At 41.1% G+C, this 17728-nt stretch overlaps 1 protein-coding gene across 1 annotated transcript in view; it reads right to left on the bottom strand.

Annotated features, from left to right (window-relative positions):
* Nucleotides 1-17728, bottom strand: part of CPED1 (cadherin like and PC-esterase domain containing 1) — a 178782-nt gene that overhangs the window by 52110 nt on the left and 108944 nt on the right. The window contains exon 15 of the mRNA XM_069976564.1: nucleotides 16085-16253. Within this exon, the coding sequence (XP_069832665.1) occupies nucleotides 16085-16253 (169 nt within the window). The remainder of the gene's footprint in view (nucleotides 1-16084; nucleotides 16254-17728) is intronic.

The following is a 17728-nucleotide window of genomic DNA, read 5'->3' as shown; positions in this document are numbered from 1 at the left end:
AAGAATATACAGAAAAAAACAAGGGGATTATGATTAAAGTGATTTAGGAAACTCAATCTTGGCAATGCTTAAGCAGAACCAGATATAAGGTCACACGTCTTTGTTGTTTTCTTGCCTGTGGTACACGTGGCTATAGGGAAAAAAAGGTTCACAGAGATTTGACTACCTACGGGCACCTGCAATGGTGTCTCTTTCTGCTGTCATGTGATAGGTGCAAGATTAATTTATGTACATACAACTTTCATGCAATTTTTATGCAATTGTTGAGCAAGATATATACAGTATGTCACATGCATATCTTACATAGGCCATACCATGGTATAAGGATACGTTTTCATAGATGCTTATGAAAACAAAACATCCTACATTCACATTTCTACATTTAGTAATGCTTTCTGCTACGACTACAGTAGGTTGTGATTCAATATCCAGTCACTGCATTTCAGTAATAGTAATCACTGCATAATTAAGGACTAGTTAAAACTATAAACTTAAATGGTATGCCTTAAATTGTAACCAACATGTTTAAAAAGACAAAACTGAAATATCCAGCACCAAACAAGCCAAGTCAGGCTAAAGGGTGAAGGTGTACTCACAGTTAGATAGATCAGTGACAGTGTTCTATACAGGTCTTGTGTTGTGGGTAAGAATGAGAATTGGGAGAGACAGGGAGAGTCTAGGTAGGTAGGATTACAGAAAGGGAGGTATCTATGGGGGACGTGCATCAAGCGGCGTATTTTATTTTTTCGGCGGAAAGTTCCGATTTGCGAATATTTTATTTGCAAATTGCCGTTTTGTGAAAAAGAAAAAATTGCAAATCGCCACTTTCCGCCGGGTAAGCCAGGGGTGCGGGGAGGAGGTGTGGACTGGGCGGTACAGGGGTCACCGACTCAACTTTTGTTTCGCCAAAAATACGTAGGAAACCTACTCCAGCTCTCAGCTGGCGTAGGTTTCCTGCCGTGCGCAGCGGCACGCACATGATTTATGTAGAGGCAGTCCGCCTCTATATAAATCACCATAGTGCCGGACCTGCGGGGACATTGTTTAAGTCTGGCGCAAAAAACGGTGGACTTAATAAATGTCACCCTATGTATTTTACATTTCTGATTCATTGTGATTTAATCACTACACAGGGTAATACATCCTCAGCAGACTTGGTGGACGCACCACAGTCACTGATCTACCTAACTGTGAGAATACCATTACCCTTTAGCCTGACTTGATGCTCAGTGCTCAGTTTTGTCTTTTTAAACATGTGGGTGACATTTTATCATTAAAGTTTATAGATTTTACTAGGCCTTTCTTATGCTGATTACTAAATTGTGATTTAACCCTCGCCCATTGGTAGACAGTAAGACTTTCCAACATAAGACCTATCCCAACATGAAACATGTCATTATCACTTGGTTTGTCAGTGGGTTAAATCATCTAATTGGTTATCGTCCGACAGCTTTCCCATCCTCCCCATACACAGAGCCGTTTAGCACAGCCAAGCATTTCTGCTCTGTAGCTGTCATAGACAAATATGCAGAGGAGCAAAAACAGTATCCCCTAGTGGGCATGTTATAAATTTTGAATTACACACAGAAAACATTCTTTTTTTGAATTATAAATATGTTAGATATTGATATTCCTGTCAAAATGTGCAAAGTTGTTTTTAATGACAGGTACACTTTAAGGCTGGGCTCACACAACGTATAACACTGGCCGTTCTGTGACCCGGCCGTGTCACAGAATGGACGGTGTCTGAAGTTCATCCTAGTACTGGCCAGATGAACGTCATTTCTGTTGAATTGTGATACGGGTGCATTTGGGTGTACCTCAGGTTCAACGTTTCACAAAATGGAAAGTGTGGCCAGAGTGCGTACTATGTGTTAATAAAAAAGTAAATAAGCATGCTTTTCAATACAACTAATTTTTTTAATAGGAGACAATATAATAATAATAATAATAATAATAATAATATAGTGCACCAATCTGCCTCATTTGCATATCAAATAAAGTACACATTTCTCTAAAATTGTGCTGAGGTAAGAAAATTACCTTCATTGTCAGTGCCCCATGCACTAACCTGCTGTTGGTGTCCCTTTTAGTACTTTTTATTTCTTAACAGTACAACCTAACCTATGGTCTATGCTAGTGAAGCACAGCTTGCACAAGCTCTGGGAGCAATTATTTGCTGTTCACTGTATGTTCAGCAAGGTTTTCTTGTATTAAAGTCAATTTATTACACAAAACGGCCCTAATAGACTTCTCAGACTAAAATTATTCCTCATAATCATTCCTAAGCCGTGACAGCCTCCATTCCTTTTCCTTGGAGTGCTGGGTTTCAGTTAAGAGCTAATGTAAAGAACCAGTGCCACATTTTCTCACAGGTCTCGGTACAACAAACATAATCGCTTTAATGTATTCCACTCTCTAATCATTCTGATAATTACATTTCTGGATAAGCATTCAATTAGGCAACAAATCTCATACTAGGAACTTGCTCCAGAAGTTTGCAAGGAAAAAAAGACAACATGGTTAAAGTCTCCCCTGATCCTAAGGAATTTTCTTGATTTTTTAACTCTTTATGCAATGTCGATCAGCAGATGGTAAAGGTAATTTAAAAATTAGAAAAGAACAAATTCCTTTAAAAATACAGAGGGAATTTATTAAGACCAATTGTTAGGAAAATCCTATGTACACATCTTAACCCCTTCACGACCAAGGTAATTGAGGCCCGGATGTCCAGGTTAAATTAGTGCAATGTTCCTTCCCGCCTTCTAAGAGCCATAGCACTTTTATTTTTTCCACTTACAGGGCTGGTTGGGGTGTCATTTTTGCACCATGATCTCTAGTTAGTTATTTGTATCATATTGGTGTAAAAGAAGATTTTTGATCACTTTTTAATAACTTTTTTCTGATATATAATTTAGCAATCAAGGTGTGCCTTTTATTTTTCATTTACGCCGTTCACTGTGCTGGACGAATAATGTTATATTTTAAAAGATCGGACAATTCCGCACGCTGCAATATATAATATCTTTGTTTGTTTATTTATTTATTTTTGACATATTTTTATTTTTATAATAGGCAAGGAGGTATATTAAGCTTATTGGGGGTTTATACGGGTTTTTTACTGTTAAACATGCAATCATTAGCATAGCATAGCATAGATCAGTACTATCAGCGATCTGTACATAGAGTCTGTCTGAGAACAGACTCTATTTACAGATTACTGATCCAACAGGACGGAGGTAAGTGTCTTACCCCAACCTATCAGTACAAGTGATTGGGACCCCTGCAGCATGGCTGTAGCTTCCCAATGACTCAGTGACGGGTTCTTCTCCTGTGACTGACTTCCTTAAACGCCGCAATCAATATGCATCGCAGTGATTAGGGGGTAATGCCAGGCAGGAATAAAAAAAACATATATGTATGATAAAACTTTCAAGAGAAATCTTGTGGATTTCAGTGCCACCCATCAATTGACATGAAATAGCTCAAATATACTGCAAATATATTGTCCTTTTTTGCAAAAAAAAACTCAAGAGCAGGGCAGAACTGCGCCCAAAACTAGCAAAAATATAGAAGTGGCATGAATAAACTTAGGTAATAACACAGGGGGAGAACAAGTTGGTATACGGTTTAAATGACAGGTAAATCTATCTATTTACCTATCTTAGGTATGCAGCGCAAATAATATTTTATTAAACAGAACAATTTAGTTTAATACCTGTGAAACTTGTCTTTGTGTCTATATTCCTTATGAAAGTAACTTTTTAGGCACTATTCGAGAATCTATACCAAAAGTCCCCACCTTCCCATTACTTGATAGACAGGACTCGACCTTCAGTATAGAGCCCTGTGAAAATCCCACGTGTGCAGGTTTTTCACCTTAAGTCACAGTAGATCCCACAAGATCCGAGTCCTTCCTGTCCATCAAGCAACAGATGGTGGGAATGTACTGCACAGAGGTAATGTGGCCAAAGGGAAGAGTGAACTCTAGGCCACACTTCTTTGACTAATGACATATGAAAGTTCGTTTTTATATCCACAGATATTATTTGCATTGCAATCCACATGGTAGTTGTATTAATGTAGTTTTGGGGATATTTTGGAGGTGACAGATTTGCTTTTATTTCTTTGTGTTTAAATAAAGGTCTGCCTATACTGTAATTCAAGGTTGATTCAGTTGTTCTTCAATTGTTATAAGGAGGGTTATTGTGTTTCAATCTGAAAGAAAAGAATGTACTGTGCTTTCTATAGGCTCCATTACATCTGAATTGCATTAAAATAAGCATTAGCCTAGTGGACAGTATGTGGTTTCACATATATCTACTTTATCAGCAGCATTTCACAAAAATGCATACCTACTATACTGCATACTGGCAGTTTGGTTTCCAAGTCTCAATGCTTCACTGCATTGCTACAAAAAAAAAAGCTGAAAATCTTTCCTCTAACTCTACATCTGCTTTAATGATTTCCAATTTAATGACCTCTAGGTTAATCTGTCTATCACTCTTATTAGTCAATTTAAGCAAGCAGACATCAAACACACTGCAATAGGTCACAAGGTTTATTGGGAATATAGATAATCATCTGAATTACAGTTTTGGGTGTGATGGTCAGACAGCTTCAATGACAAAAACTCTCCTGGCTTTCATGCCAAATTAGTGCCAAGTATGCATCCCATATGTCATTTCTATTCAAATGCAGGCATTTCACCATAATGGAAACACCATGAAAAATTAATATAGCCTATGACCTGCAGCAGTTTTTTTTTTTAACAGTATTACAAGACTGCACCCTAACACTAAAAGTCTTCACTATTCTTAAAAGGGCGTCCTATCTTAAAACGACTATACCAGTTTTATTCTTGAAAAAAAAATTTCCTACTAGCTTGTCAGCACCGGCGTGTATATCCTGACATCTGTGCCACTTTCTGATATGCTATTGGGGTTGCTCTATGCACTGGAGACAGGCCCAGTGCTCCCAGTGTACTGATATCCCTGCCCCTCTGTGACCTGCCTCTATAAGTATCAAGTGTGGCTGTGGCAAAGAGGGGAGGGGACATTGGTATACTGGGGGTGCCGGGCCCAGTGCGGACCGATTAGCATATCAGAAAGCAGCGCAGATGGCAGGAATCGGGCGACGGTTTATAAAAATGGACCGCACCACCAGGATATATGAGTCGATGCCAACAAGATAGCATGGGAAAAAAAAGACTCAAACTGGTACATTCGCTTAAATTATTTATGGCATATTCACAGGACATATGCAGGGCTCATCTCTGGATGCCTCGTCTCCCAATGATATTTGGCTTTTTCCATACTTTTTCCTCCTTATTTAAGAAATAAGGTTGGGAACAATCTATATGTAAACTAAAGTTGACACAAGGAAAACCATACCCTAAAAACATTTTCTGGGATCTGTCGGTCTAGATGGTTTTACAAGGCCCCGGGATGTTGGATCCTACTGATTATATCACAATGGGTACTATGTTTTCGACACAACCTCATTCCCTAAATTACAATGAATGAATGAACATGTATAAATGTAACAAGTAGCTGCAACTTTGGATAAAAAGTTTTATCTATTTGTTTGAACAGGTTAAAGCATCAACTACAAATAAACCAGATCTGCAGAAATTTTGCAGAAATTGGTGGAATTCCGTGGCAGAGCTCTCCGCTGTGGAATCCTGCTTGCCATCTGTTTCAATGAGACGGCTCGCGCATCTCCGCTTCTGCCTCTCCCCACTCAAAGAATTGACTTGTGAATTCTTTGAGCGGAGAGCTGCGGAGGTGGAGGTCCCATTGAAACAGGCAGCAGGTGGAATTCCGCCGATTTACTCTGTGTGAACTGGCCCTTACTGCTGTAACAAAAGAAAAAAGGAAAACAAATGAATATACATCAAATATTTAATATATAGTGATACATATTTGGTAAATTATATGTATTGTTAAGAGATGGGGTATAAAGGAAAGAATGAGTCAAAATTAACGCTTTCTAAAAATGAATCTATAAATGTCAGACAATGCGCAGCTGTAAACAAATGTATTCACTGCATACATACATGCATACATGGAAGAATTCAGTAAGCATATAAAAAACAAGTTTGCAAGGCCAGAGATAGCTAACATGAAAGTTTAAACATTGCAATTAATGGGCATGTGGTTTTCTATTTTTATTTATTTTAGTTAGTGACTACTGTACTACAATCGCTGGTTTTGCTGAATGTTTTTTTGTGTATAATGTCCTGCACAGTATAGTGCTCTTCTATCCTGTACTGTTGGGATTATACTGAGCACTATTTAATGTAATATATGGGTACTGTGGGTAATTATCAATGGGTGCTGGAACCAATTAAACACATTTACATTATTTCCTATGGGAAGACACTGCTCGGTTCTCAAACTGCTCGGTTTTCAAACTGCCTTCCGGAACCAATTAAAGGGGTAGTACGGCGCTAAACAATTATTCACTAGATAACACACATTACAAACTTATACAACTTTGTAATGTATGTTATGTTAGTGAATGGCCCCCTTTCCCGTGTTCCTCTCCACCCACGCCACCCCCGGAAGTGTAGTGCTCAATACTCACCTGACGCATGTCGACCCCCGTCCGCGGCAGAGAGCGGCCGGCACGAGGGACGGTTGCGTAAGTGGGGGGAAACACGGGGAAGGGGGCCATTCACTAACATAACATACATTGCAAAGTTGAATACTTTGTAATGTGTGTTATTTAGTGAATAATTGTTTAGCGCCGCACTACCCCTTTAAGTTCGAGAACCGAGGTACCACTGTATATGTATATATATATATATATTTGTTTGTAGATATCAGTATGTGCTAAGGCTACTGTCACCCACTCCACTTTAGCTCCACTTTGTCAAGAATACTGATGAACTTTCATTCAACTTTGTACATGTTGTGAAAAGTAGAGCAGTCAGCTCTAATGAAGTAGAATGGATGTAGGTAATGGATAGATGTGTCTGTGTTATGAGCTAGACAGGGTAATATACCTGTCAGCAAGACAGAATTTGCAATTTGCACTAAGTACAAATGATAAACTGTTAGTATGTGCTACTCATGCCTGTAGTCAAATAGGCCTCAGAGTTATATCTTAGTCATCACATTCTAGACTTCTTTGTATTGAGTTCTTCCAGGGGAACTTACTTGTCTACAAGTGACCCATTACAAGTACAAGGCCCCATTACATGGGCAGAGCAGGTCCCAATAATGGGTGCCAATCTCATTAATAGTTGTTCCCCCAAGTCTTCATATGGCTTGTGCAGGCTGGACTGCATGAATGATTGCTAGATTGTTTATGTGGCCATTTAATTTCATCAATATTAGCCACACTTTCCCTTTACATGTGGGGTGATGTTTTAGCTAGTGATGATTTTTCTGGCTGCATAAACAATCTAATCAGCCAATGAAGAAGTATTTATTCATTCATTGACTGATCACTGCTTCTTTTACACAGGCCAAATATTGGGAACAAATCTGAAGGGTTGTCTTTTGTTCACATGCAATTGGATAAATACTTTGTATATTGATAAAGTATAGAAAATATGCACATACATTTTAATGTTCTTTATCATAGTTACAGACTCTTGCCACAAAACATTTGTCAATCAGAGATGTCATAAAATTGAGATCAGTCAGGCTTCAAGGATCTTAAGACAAACTAAAACCTTCATTGTATAATAAGGCTGCCCCTGCTCTCAAGTTTGGATTTTTTGTAATTCTCATTCATTTCCATTGGAATTTACCATGTTGCACAACTAAAGCCCTTTTTACACATCAGTTTATTCTGTCCACATTTGCAGACCCACAAATGCAGACCCATTCATTTCTATGGCCCTATACACACATCTGTAGGTGTTTTGGATCTGTGTTAGAGCTGTGATCCAATGGGCAAGCCATTGTGTGGCCTGTAGTTGCTGCACAGATCACCTATTTTGAATGAAGGGGTCTGTGCAATTGCACATGGTTATGGATGCACATCCCTAGTCCTGTCCATAACTGTGGCTCTACGGCTACAGAGAGGGCTAAGGATGTGTGCATGAGGCCTAGCTTTTCATCACAACTGGTTATCTTCTCAGAATTAGAACCAATTTTTCCTTAGAATCAGAGCAGGGCCCGGCTGCCATACTACCAATGAATTAACTTTAATAATTCAATGTTTGATTGAAATGTCAGAAAACTGTACTTATAGACAACCCTTAGGGTATGTTCATGCCAAATTTATTGCAGAATTTTCTGTGACTTTTTCAAAAATCTGAACGTCGCTTGCAAAGATCCGTGCACGTGCTGCATATACAACTGCAAAAATTTTCAGTCCCGGAAATTTCTGAAACATATCTGCCGTATGTAAACATAATGTCCACTATAGGTTACATGGGTCATATTAAAAATAACACTGATTTTATCAAAGAAAGAAAGAAAGATAACATGATTAGTGTTTGATGAATTGTTGTATACTGTTTAGTTGCATCCTATTGAATTAGTTGGGAAGTGTGACTGAAGCAAGAACAATCTTTGGTCCCCTTTATACTGACATAACTAGGAGCCACACAGTTTTTATATGAATAGCCTTGAACTTAATCCAGGATTACTGAAATGCATGAGAATTGTTAGAAGGCTGAAGTCGACATCCCTAGATCTGTCTTTGTATTGTAACCTTCAGCACAGTATCAACTTGCACTGAAACTTGAAGATCGTAATGGGATTAAACATAAAAGAAAGTTAGAAAAAGTATTTGGATTAGAAATTTAACTAAAGCCTACTGTGAGAAAGGCCACACTGCTGTCATTGACCTTTTCCTCCATAAGCATGATACCAGTTGAGCCCGTTTAAGTGTCAGAGGGGAACCCTCCCATTATTTACCCTTTTACTGATGCAACAGGTGTCATATTAAGAGAGTGATCTGTAAAAGGTAGCGATACAATGTATAACCAATTTTAGAACAAATGCAGAGCCTGGTACATAGTTTTCCATTATTTTTCAGTATACAGTGACCATAATAACAATAGCAATTGTATTTTAGGAAAACATAACACATAGTTATCAGTATATAAAAAAGTTATTTTAGGGTAATGTTGCTGAGGAATAAGTGTAAGCCTATGCATTATATTTCCTCACGCCACATATACAATCCTTCTTATAACATGGTTAGGGAAGTTATTGTTTTAGACATAATCATGTTCCTTATATGAAAAAAGTAACTGTTGTTTTGGAAAAAATTTTCCATGGGGATTTGCTACCACATGGGGAAACTACAATTTCTGACACAGAGAGAGGTGGCAGCAGAGAGCACGGTAATAGACTGGAAAAAATATTCCACTTCCTGCAGGACATACAGCAGCTGATAAAGAAGACTTATGGGGAGATTTATCAAACTGGTGTAGAGTAGAATTGTCTTAGATGCCCCTAGCAACCAATCAGATTCCACCTTTCGTTTTTCAATGAGTTTGTGAGGAATGAAAAGTGGAATCTGATTGGTTGCTAGGATCAACTGAGCCAATTCTACTTTACACCAGTTTGATAAATCTCCCCTTTTTTTTAAACAAAAGTAATTTACAAATCTGTATAACTTTTTAACAACAGTTCATTTAAAAAAAAAAAATAATTCTCAGCAGTACCCCTTTTAAGATGTCTGTTTTCATGTATACTAATAATTCCACATTTTGTAATGGACATAGCTATTAAAGGGGTACTCTGGCTGGGATCTCTTTTTTCACAATCGCTGGGGAGGAGGTAGGTGAAAACAATAGCATCCACTTACCTCCCTGTCTCCAGTGCTGCTGCCACATCCAGCTGCTTACGTCACGTCTCAAGGCCCATCTCAGTCCAGGAGCGGGGCCCAGGGACCAGGGACTGGAGCAGCTGGATGCGGGCAGTAGAGCTAGACCAGGAAGGTAAGTGGATGTCATAGTTTTTACCCACCTCCTCCCCAGAGATTGTGAAAAAAGGGGTCCTGGATGGAGTACCCCTTTAATAGGACATATATATATATATATCCTAAACTCAGAGTGAACTCAGATATCTGTGCCATATAGTCTAGTCTGTCTATCTATCTATCTATAAACATTTTTTTAACTAAACACCAAAGATTAGGTCTCCTATAGTGTGTTAGTGTATTACTATATTAGGTGTTACTCTTCTGTATATACTATATTGCTGTATACAGATAGTAACTTATATCCAGGGCCGTTTCTAGAGGCGGGCGGGCCGGGCGACCGCACGGGGCGCCGACAGCTAGGGGGCGCTGGTGGCACCCCCTGGACTCTACTTAGCTGCATGCACCCCTGGCCGCCCGCCCGCCCAGCTCGTTTGCCCCATCACCTCCCCCTCTGCCCCATCACCTGGTAAGACTGCCCTAGGCCTAGGGCGCCCTCAAGTGGTCCAAGGCAGGGGGCGCCAGACTCAGACTAGAGAGAAACCTCCAGTGTGCTCCCCTCTGCCCAAGGTGTCAGAATCCCTGCTGCAGGGCTTCTCATCTGCTGTGTATAGTTTAGTTACACAGACACAGTGAGCTGTACTTGCTCTATGTGTCTCTCCTGCAGCATTAAGTCCCGTCTCTCTAGGCCCCGCCCCCTCTGCTTACAGTGCAGGACCCTGCCGCAGGAGGATGGGAGAAGCCACACAGGAACTTACAGTCTTCTTCCTGAGGTCCTGGGCTGTGTGTAGCTCTCTGCAAATGTCGGGTCACAGAGGAGGGGGAGAAAACACAGCACAGCAGCCTGCAGAGGTGACACAGCATGTGATCAGTGGGGAGCTGTATCTGCAGAGCTGTGTGTGCTGTGTCCCCTCCTGTATACCTCCATCTGCTGCATCTGAGGACCAGACTTCTTCACTGCTGTCCTGGCTGAAAGTCTGATACAAGTAAGGAGACAGACACAGGAGGTTCCTATGTGTGTGTGTGTGTGTGTGTGTGTGTGTTGAAATTCTGTATAATATACACTGTGTCTATAATATACACCGCCCACACATTCTCAGTATTCTGTATGTCAGTATAATGGAGGTCACACAGCTTTCCCAGCATCCTGTATGTCAGTATAATGGAGGTCACACAGCTTTCCAAGCATCCTGTATGTCAGTATAATGGAGGTCACACAGCTTTCCCAGCATCCTGTATGTCAGTATAATGGAGGTCACACAGCTTTCCCAGCATCCTGTATGTCAGTATAATGGAGGTCACACAGCTTTCCCAGCATCCTGTATGTCAGTATAATGGAGGTCACACAGCTTTCCCAGTATCCTGTATGTCAGTATAATGGAGGTCACACAGCTTTTTCCAGCATCCTGTATGTCAGTATAATGGAGGTCACACAGCTTTCCCAGCATCCTGTATGTCAGTATAATGGAGGTCACACCTTGCAGACTTTCCTGCACCAAGCAGCAGAATTACTATAGTTTAGGAGCTTATAGGAGAGAAAAGGCAAGGAAGTTGCTGGATAAGTGCGGAGCCTGAGATGTTTGTCTGGCAGGTTCTGAAGAGACGAATTGTAGCTGCAAGAAATAATCATGGTGGTCTGGGCCAGATGGAGAGGAAAAGGAAAGTGACGCCTCAAAGAAAACGTCACCTGTGAGTCCCTGTATGATGATTTTGTATTCGGTTGAACACTATCTCTTAGGGGTGCAACACTGCTCTATGCCATAATACACACACTGCTTCTTCCTAATAACCCGAATCCTGATAAAATCCCCCCTTCCTTCTCCAGGGCCGAATTGAGTGAGGTTGCGCGGCGGGGGGGGGGGGGGGGGGGGTCACTTTTATCAAGATTCGCCCTGTTGCCAAAATGATCTAGAAACTGCCCTGCTTATATCTTCACTAATATATATATATATATATATATATATATATATATATATATATATACATATATATATACTGTATATAGAGAGAGCAATATATTATATACATAAGGGTTAAATCTAGTTTATAAATACACTGTAATGGAACTAGTCTTTGGCATTTTTTATCCTATTTACAAACACCAATTTCCTGTAGCAACTCCTAACAATCTTCCAAACTATGTCCCAAACTTTCAGTGTAAACAGCTAACAGGTAGAGATGAGTGAATTGCTCATCTAAACCAAGCAAAGTGCTTTGTTTGATCAGAGCGCTGCTCATCAAGCCGCCTACCTTTCAGCACTACACCGTTCCCTGCCGCTCTACCCCGAGTGCCAGGAAAAGCTGGATCCAATCCTGAGTAGGGTTTTGCAACTGGAGACAAGAGTGGTGCTATCTCTGGAAGAAAGTGGCCATGTGTTTCTAATGCTGGATAATCCCACTAATGAGAAGCTGTCCAAGTGGGCTTACCTAGGCAGAAGGAAATTGTCTATCAACCCCACCTGGAATATATACAAAAAAGGGCCTAATTCTCATCCGATAATATAACTTATGTACTTGTGTACAGAGGTAAGGACTTTACCAAAAGGAATCTCATTTCTGCACATTTTATGGCCATTCTATCAGAGACTTATCTGCCTGCTTGTTCAAGCTGTGCGAAAGGCGAGATCCTGTCATGAAGGATGCCCAGCTATCACAAGTGGCAGTCATGCCTCCAATCAGCTTCTGGGAGCAGGCTAGGCTGGTCAGACAGAGTGATGCACAGTGACACCTGGAGGGCTATGTCTCACTGCTGCCTGTGATTGTTTGGTCTTCCTGCCTCACACGCTTTTCCTAACTACTTCCTGATTCCAGTTCTGTGCAACCATATGTGTATGACCCGAGCTTGTTTAGCGGCTTTGTCTTTGGCTCTTATTTGGTTCCTGACATTGTTCTTTTGGTTTTGACCCCTGGAATTTTTCTCCGACAGTTCTTTTTTTTTTTAGTAGCTTATCCAAACTCAGTTGGTTTCTGACGTGGACTGTGGATTATTTACCCTGCACCTAATCAGCATAGGAAACATCGTCCAATTTTGGGCTCCCTCTTAGGACAGATCGTTCAAGTAGGCAAGGGCGGCGTGTTGGAATCAATACAGGGCTTATTGTTCCCCTAAGAATGTGACACACCCATTATTTTTTAATATTGTAACTGTTAAGTACTGTACCTTTGTGTACTGAAGCCTAAAATATTACCAGTTTTGCCTGAGTGATATTTTAGTCAGTGCATCAGGAATCATCACATGTTCTTTGTATGGAATATCTTCAAATCCTGAGCTGTTGGTGGTCCTTGAGGACTGGAGTTGGGGAACACTTCCCTAAAGAACTCCAGACATCTCCAATTATTTTATAATTTGTCAGTGTTACCTGTTTATTGGTAGAATATAGTTGATTCTGTTGAATATGTTGTGCATATGTGGTGTTGGGAATTATCATTCCTATTCCGTAAGAAGAGGCAGAACTGGTGTTTTTGAGCGTGTGTCCTGTTTGGAGTATGTGTTCTGATTTTAGTGAGTGTAGAGTATGAGTCTGAGCTGTAAAATAGTATTAAGCTATGTTCACACAGCGTAAGAGACCGGCCGTTCCGTGACCCCGGGCGGATGATCCTTCTGGCTGAAGGGTTCTGATGCGCGTGCATCAGCGCGCGCCCGCGTCAGAACCTCCCCATAGCACACAGTGAACTGGCAGGGTTTTCTTACGGCCGCAATTCATTCATTGAATTCATTGAATTGCGGCCGCAGAAAACTGACATGTCAGTTATTTGCGTCGCCGCACGGGATCCTGGCCGGGGCGTATACGATGTGTATACACTCTGGCCGGGATCCCATAGCAGAATAGGCTATGTTCCACACCAGGAAAAGTACGGCCGTTGTTGCCAATGGCAACAATGGCCATACTTTTACGTAGTGTGAACACAGCCTTAAGCTGTTATAATTGCACTCATATAGAAGTGGCAGAGATGGGCCTATCTGAGACATTCAATTGTGCAACTTCACAGTTATTACATTAAAACAATTCAATTGTACCACTAAAAAACAACTTTACATCTTGCAGTTACTTTACTTTTGCAATATTTTTTTTGCCTGCAATTCCTAGTATTAAAGTGACACTGTCACCCCCTTTTTGCATTATGACTGCTCTACACAGGTGTAAAGGGTACATTTAGCAGTTTTCATACTTCATTTTTATATCATACATCATGGTACTTGTTCCAGTAAAAAGTGATCTTTTATCATCTAGGATTGGGATACCTGGGCAGGGCTTAATGACCGAAGCCCACTTAGCCACGCCCCTCCATGACATCATTGCTGCATATGCCCCGCCCCCTCAGCAGCCATTGTAAGGGCTGGCCTAAAGGTCTAGGCCCCACCCCCACTAGATTGGCCCACACCAATGGTTGTTGAGAAGGCGTGGCCTATGCGACAATGACGTCACAGAGGGGTGTGGCTTAGTGGCACTTCTGCCGTGAAGCCCCACCCAGGTATCCCAATCCCAAATGATAAAAGATTACTTTTTACTGGAACAAGCACCATGAGGTATGATAGAAAATAAGGTTTGAAAACTGCTAAAATAACCACCAGTACTCACCTGTCCCTGTGCTTGTCCAGCACTGGATAGCCGCTCCAGGACCCCCGCCGGCCTCCGGGATCTTCTTCTCAGCCGATGTCATGACCCGGCTGATTGACAGCCCACTCAACTACTTAGTGACTGGGGCGGGACACCACTCCAGTCACTGATTGGCTGAGTGGGCTGTCCATCAGCCACTTTGGACATTTTCCCCCGAGTTCAGATGTCGTCACAACTAGGGGGAAAATGCCTTTCAAAGGGGGTCCCGGACCTTGTAGAATGGTGATTCATGGGCACAGGGAGAGGAGAGTAGATGTTCCCGTAAAGGAGTCCAGCGAGGGGACTTTTTTTCTAAGAAGGCAGGGGGAGGAAGGAAATAAAAATAAGCTTAATTTACCTCTCCCTGTGCCTTCCTAGCGTTGGATCACCTCTCCGGGACCCCCGCCGGGCTCAGGGATCTTCTCCCAGCTGATGTCACGACCTGGTTGCTTTAGCGTCCGATCAGTGACTGGGGTGGGACGCCGCTTTAGTCACTGATTGCCAGAGCAGGCAATCCATCAGCCAGGAAGACATTTTCCCCCTTGTCCTGACATCATCAGGGGGAAATGCCTTTTGACAGGGTTACATAGTTACATAGTTAATACGGTTGAAAAAAGACACATGTCCATCAAGTTCAACCAAGGAGGGGATGGATACAGGGAAGGGGGAGGGTTCCGGTGCTGGTGTAGTGGCGCTGCGTGGGCACGTGGAGGGGTAAGTTAGCATTCTGTACTAACTTCCCCCCTGTCACTGCCGACTATCAAAAGATAAAAATGGACAGACGTCTCCTTTAATAGTGTCAAATTTCTAAACGGTTAAAATTAGACTTTTTTTTTTAGCAACATAGCTTGTGAGTATGATACATATGTGTACTACAAAATAAAAACACCTGTGTCTACAGATGTGTAATTGTTCTAACATGTAAACAGCATCCATCAATCTTTGATGACGCAGTTCTAGATAAATGCATTTAAACAAATGAAAGTAAACACTTCGTGAATAAAATCTTGGAGCCCTTTCAAGTTTTCTACAGATTAACACTAAGTCATTAGTTATCCATTGACGCATCAGACGATCTAAACAGAACTGTCTCCTATATTTTTGGAAGTACTTACTAGAAATGTGTGGTCTTCATTATCATAATAATGTTTGTAAAAATGAATAAGGGCATACACCAAGCATCTATAAAACTAAAACCACCTACTCAATATGGTGTACTATGCAGCTAGGCAGATTCATATGAAGCAAGCTGTAATGCGCTGTATTCGGACATATTTCTGTCATAGCTGGCATTACCTTCCACCTAGCCCTCCCAGTTGGACCCCTGCTAAAGCTGCTCAGATCCTTACACTTGTCCATAGCAGAAATACAACAAAACTAACTGTGATGCCAGATTCCCTGTATGCTGGACACCAGTGGAGTTGTCACGGTGTCTGACATCTTTCCAGGCAACATAACTCTGCATGCTGCACTATTTTGTCAGGGATATTTGATGAAAACAACAACTGAATCTCCTACCGCTATCTATGATGTGAACAAAACCTAAGATTTAGTTTACATCCTTTCCCAGAGTAAATGCACAGATACTTTTTTACCTGTAGGAAGCCACAAATTTTGTAGTGGTCAAATAGGGGCAGACTTGGACGATCTTCCCGATAAACAGTTATCTTATAGCTTCTTAATAATACTGGGAGATCTGAAGATTCATCCATAACATGTAACATGATATAATTTGTTCCAAGTCCAAGTGGGTATTTCTCAACTCTAGAAAACAAAATTTTTAATTAAGGATAATTCAGAAAATATTCAGTGCTGCAAGATTAACTCCAAATAGAGCCCATGATTTTCCAAGACAAGGATGTACTACAGAACTACTTGGGTATGTACAGTAGCTTCACAGCAACAAAGCTTCCAGATGATAGCTGCTGTCCTGCATTACCTCTCGTTTACTCCTATGGTGCTCAGTGAAATCCAAGTATAGAATATATACAGTAGGTGCGGCACTCACTTGAGTATAATCCAAAAGAGTTTTTCCCATTACATAAAGTCACCGGATGGAGACTCAAAGAGTGCTTCCTCTGTACTCTTAGATTTATTTTAATTTATAAAAATTATGGCTAATTTCAAACTTACTATATTGTATCCTATTTACATCTTTCTTTAATATGTAATATGTAAATAAAATAAAGATTATAGCTAAAATTTACGTCAGCTTGCATTGTTAAGATATCCAATCCTTAGATATGCAGGATTTATCAAGGTACATGCACCTCTTGATAAATCCAGCAGAGGGGAGGGGTGGGGGTTCAATTTAGTAGTATGAAACACTACTCTTGATAAATTTCTACCTAATATTAAGAAGCCTATAAGTCAGCAGTTACATTTTTATTTAAATAATTTGCTCAATCAAATGTATACTTCTTTAGTTTAATTTTTTGCAAGATGCAAAATGCTGACCCGCTGGCATTACACATACATTATATCACTCATTTTCATCTTCTTTTGCTGTAGCTGCATGGGCAGCTTTGGTTATAGTTGGCTCGGCTATATAGATCTCAAATTTGGCTCTCAGATACATTTGGTGCATGGGAAGGTTAGAGCAAAAGTCCCGTTCTTGCCATATGTACAGAAGGGGTATGCGGAAGACTGGGCCATAGAAATGAATGAGAGAATCTCCACACTGCACACACAGGTGACATAATTACAGTTGCGTTCCAAAGAATGACAACCACAAATATGATAGCAAGGCCTGTTGGCAGCTCATGAGGAGAGGGTGGGGGAAAAAGACACCCATCAAAATAACTGGTAGAATGCTCTGGAGATCAGATTTTACCTCACAAAAATGCTATCAATGTCTGACCACACACCCACACACCGCTCCTCACACACACACACACACACACACACACATTGATTGGCCTCCTGGGCAACCTTGGAACAAATCTAATTGAAACACTTAAGCCCCTATTACAGGGGGTGACGCTCCAGGTCAGTGCTCACTTGCTCCTTGTTCCCTGTTCACTGCGGGTGCTATTATACACGTTGGCAGCAAGCGGGTAAGATCCGGGGGGCCTCGGGGAGCTGGGGGGGGGGGCTGCCCGGTTGATCGCTACATCGTCCAGGCAGCCCATAGAAGATAGCAGCGGTCTATTACACGGAACAACAGCAGCATATCACTGCTATCCTCATCGCTGCTCTTTCAACATGTTTAAAGACAGCTGATCATTGGCTTCTATTAC

The sequence above is a fragment of the Dendropsophus ebraccatus genome, chromosome 1, assembly GCF_027789765.1.
Source record: "Dendropsophus ebraccatus isolate aDenEbr1 chromosome 1, aDenEbr1.pat, whole genome shotgun sequence".
NCBI classification, from domain to species: domain Eukaryota; kingdom Metazoa; phylum Chordata; class Amphibia; order Anura; family Hylidae; genus Dendropsophus; species Dendropsophus ebraccatus.
Note: the sequence above shows the minus strand (reverse complement) of the source record. Positions and strands in the feature narration are given on the sequence as shown.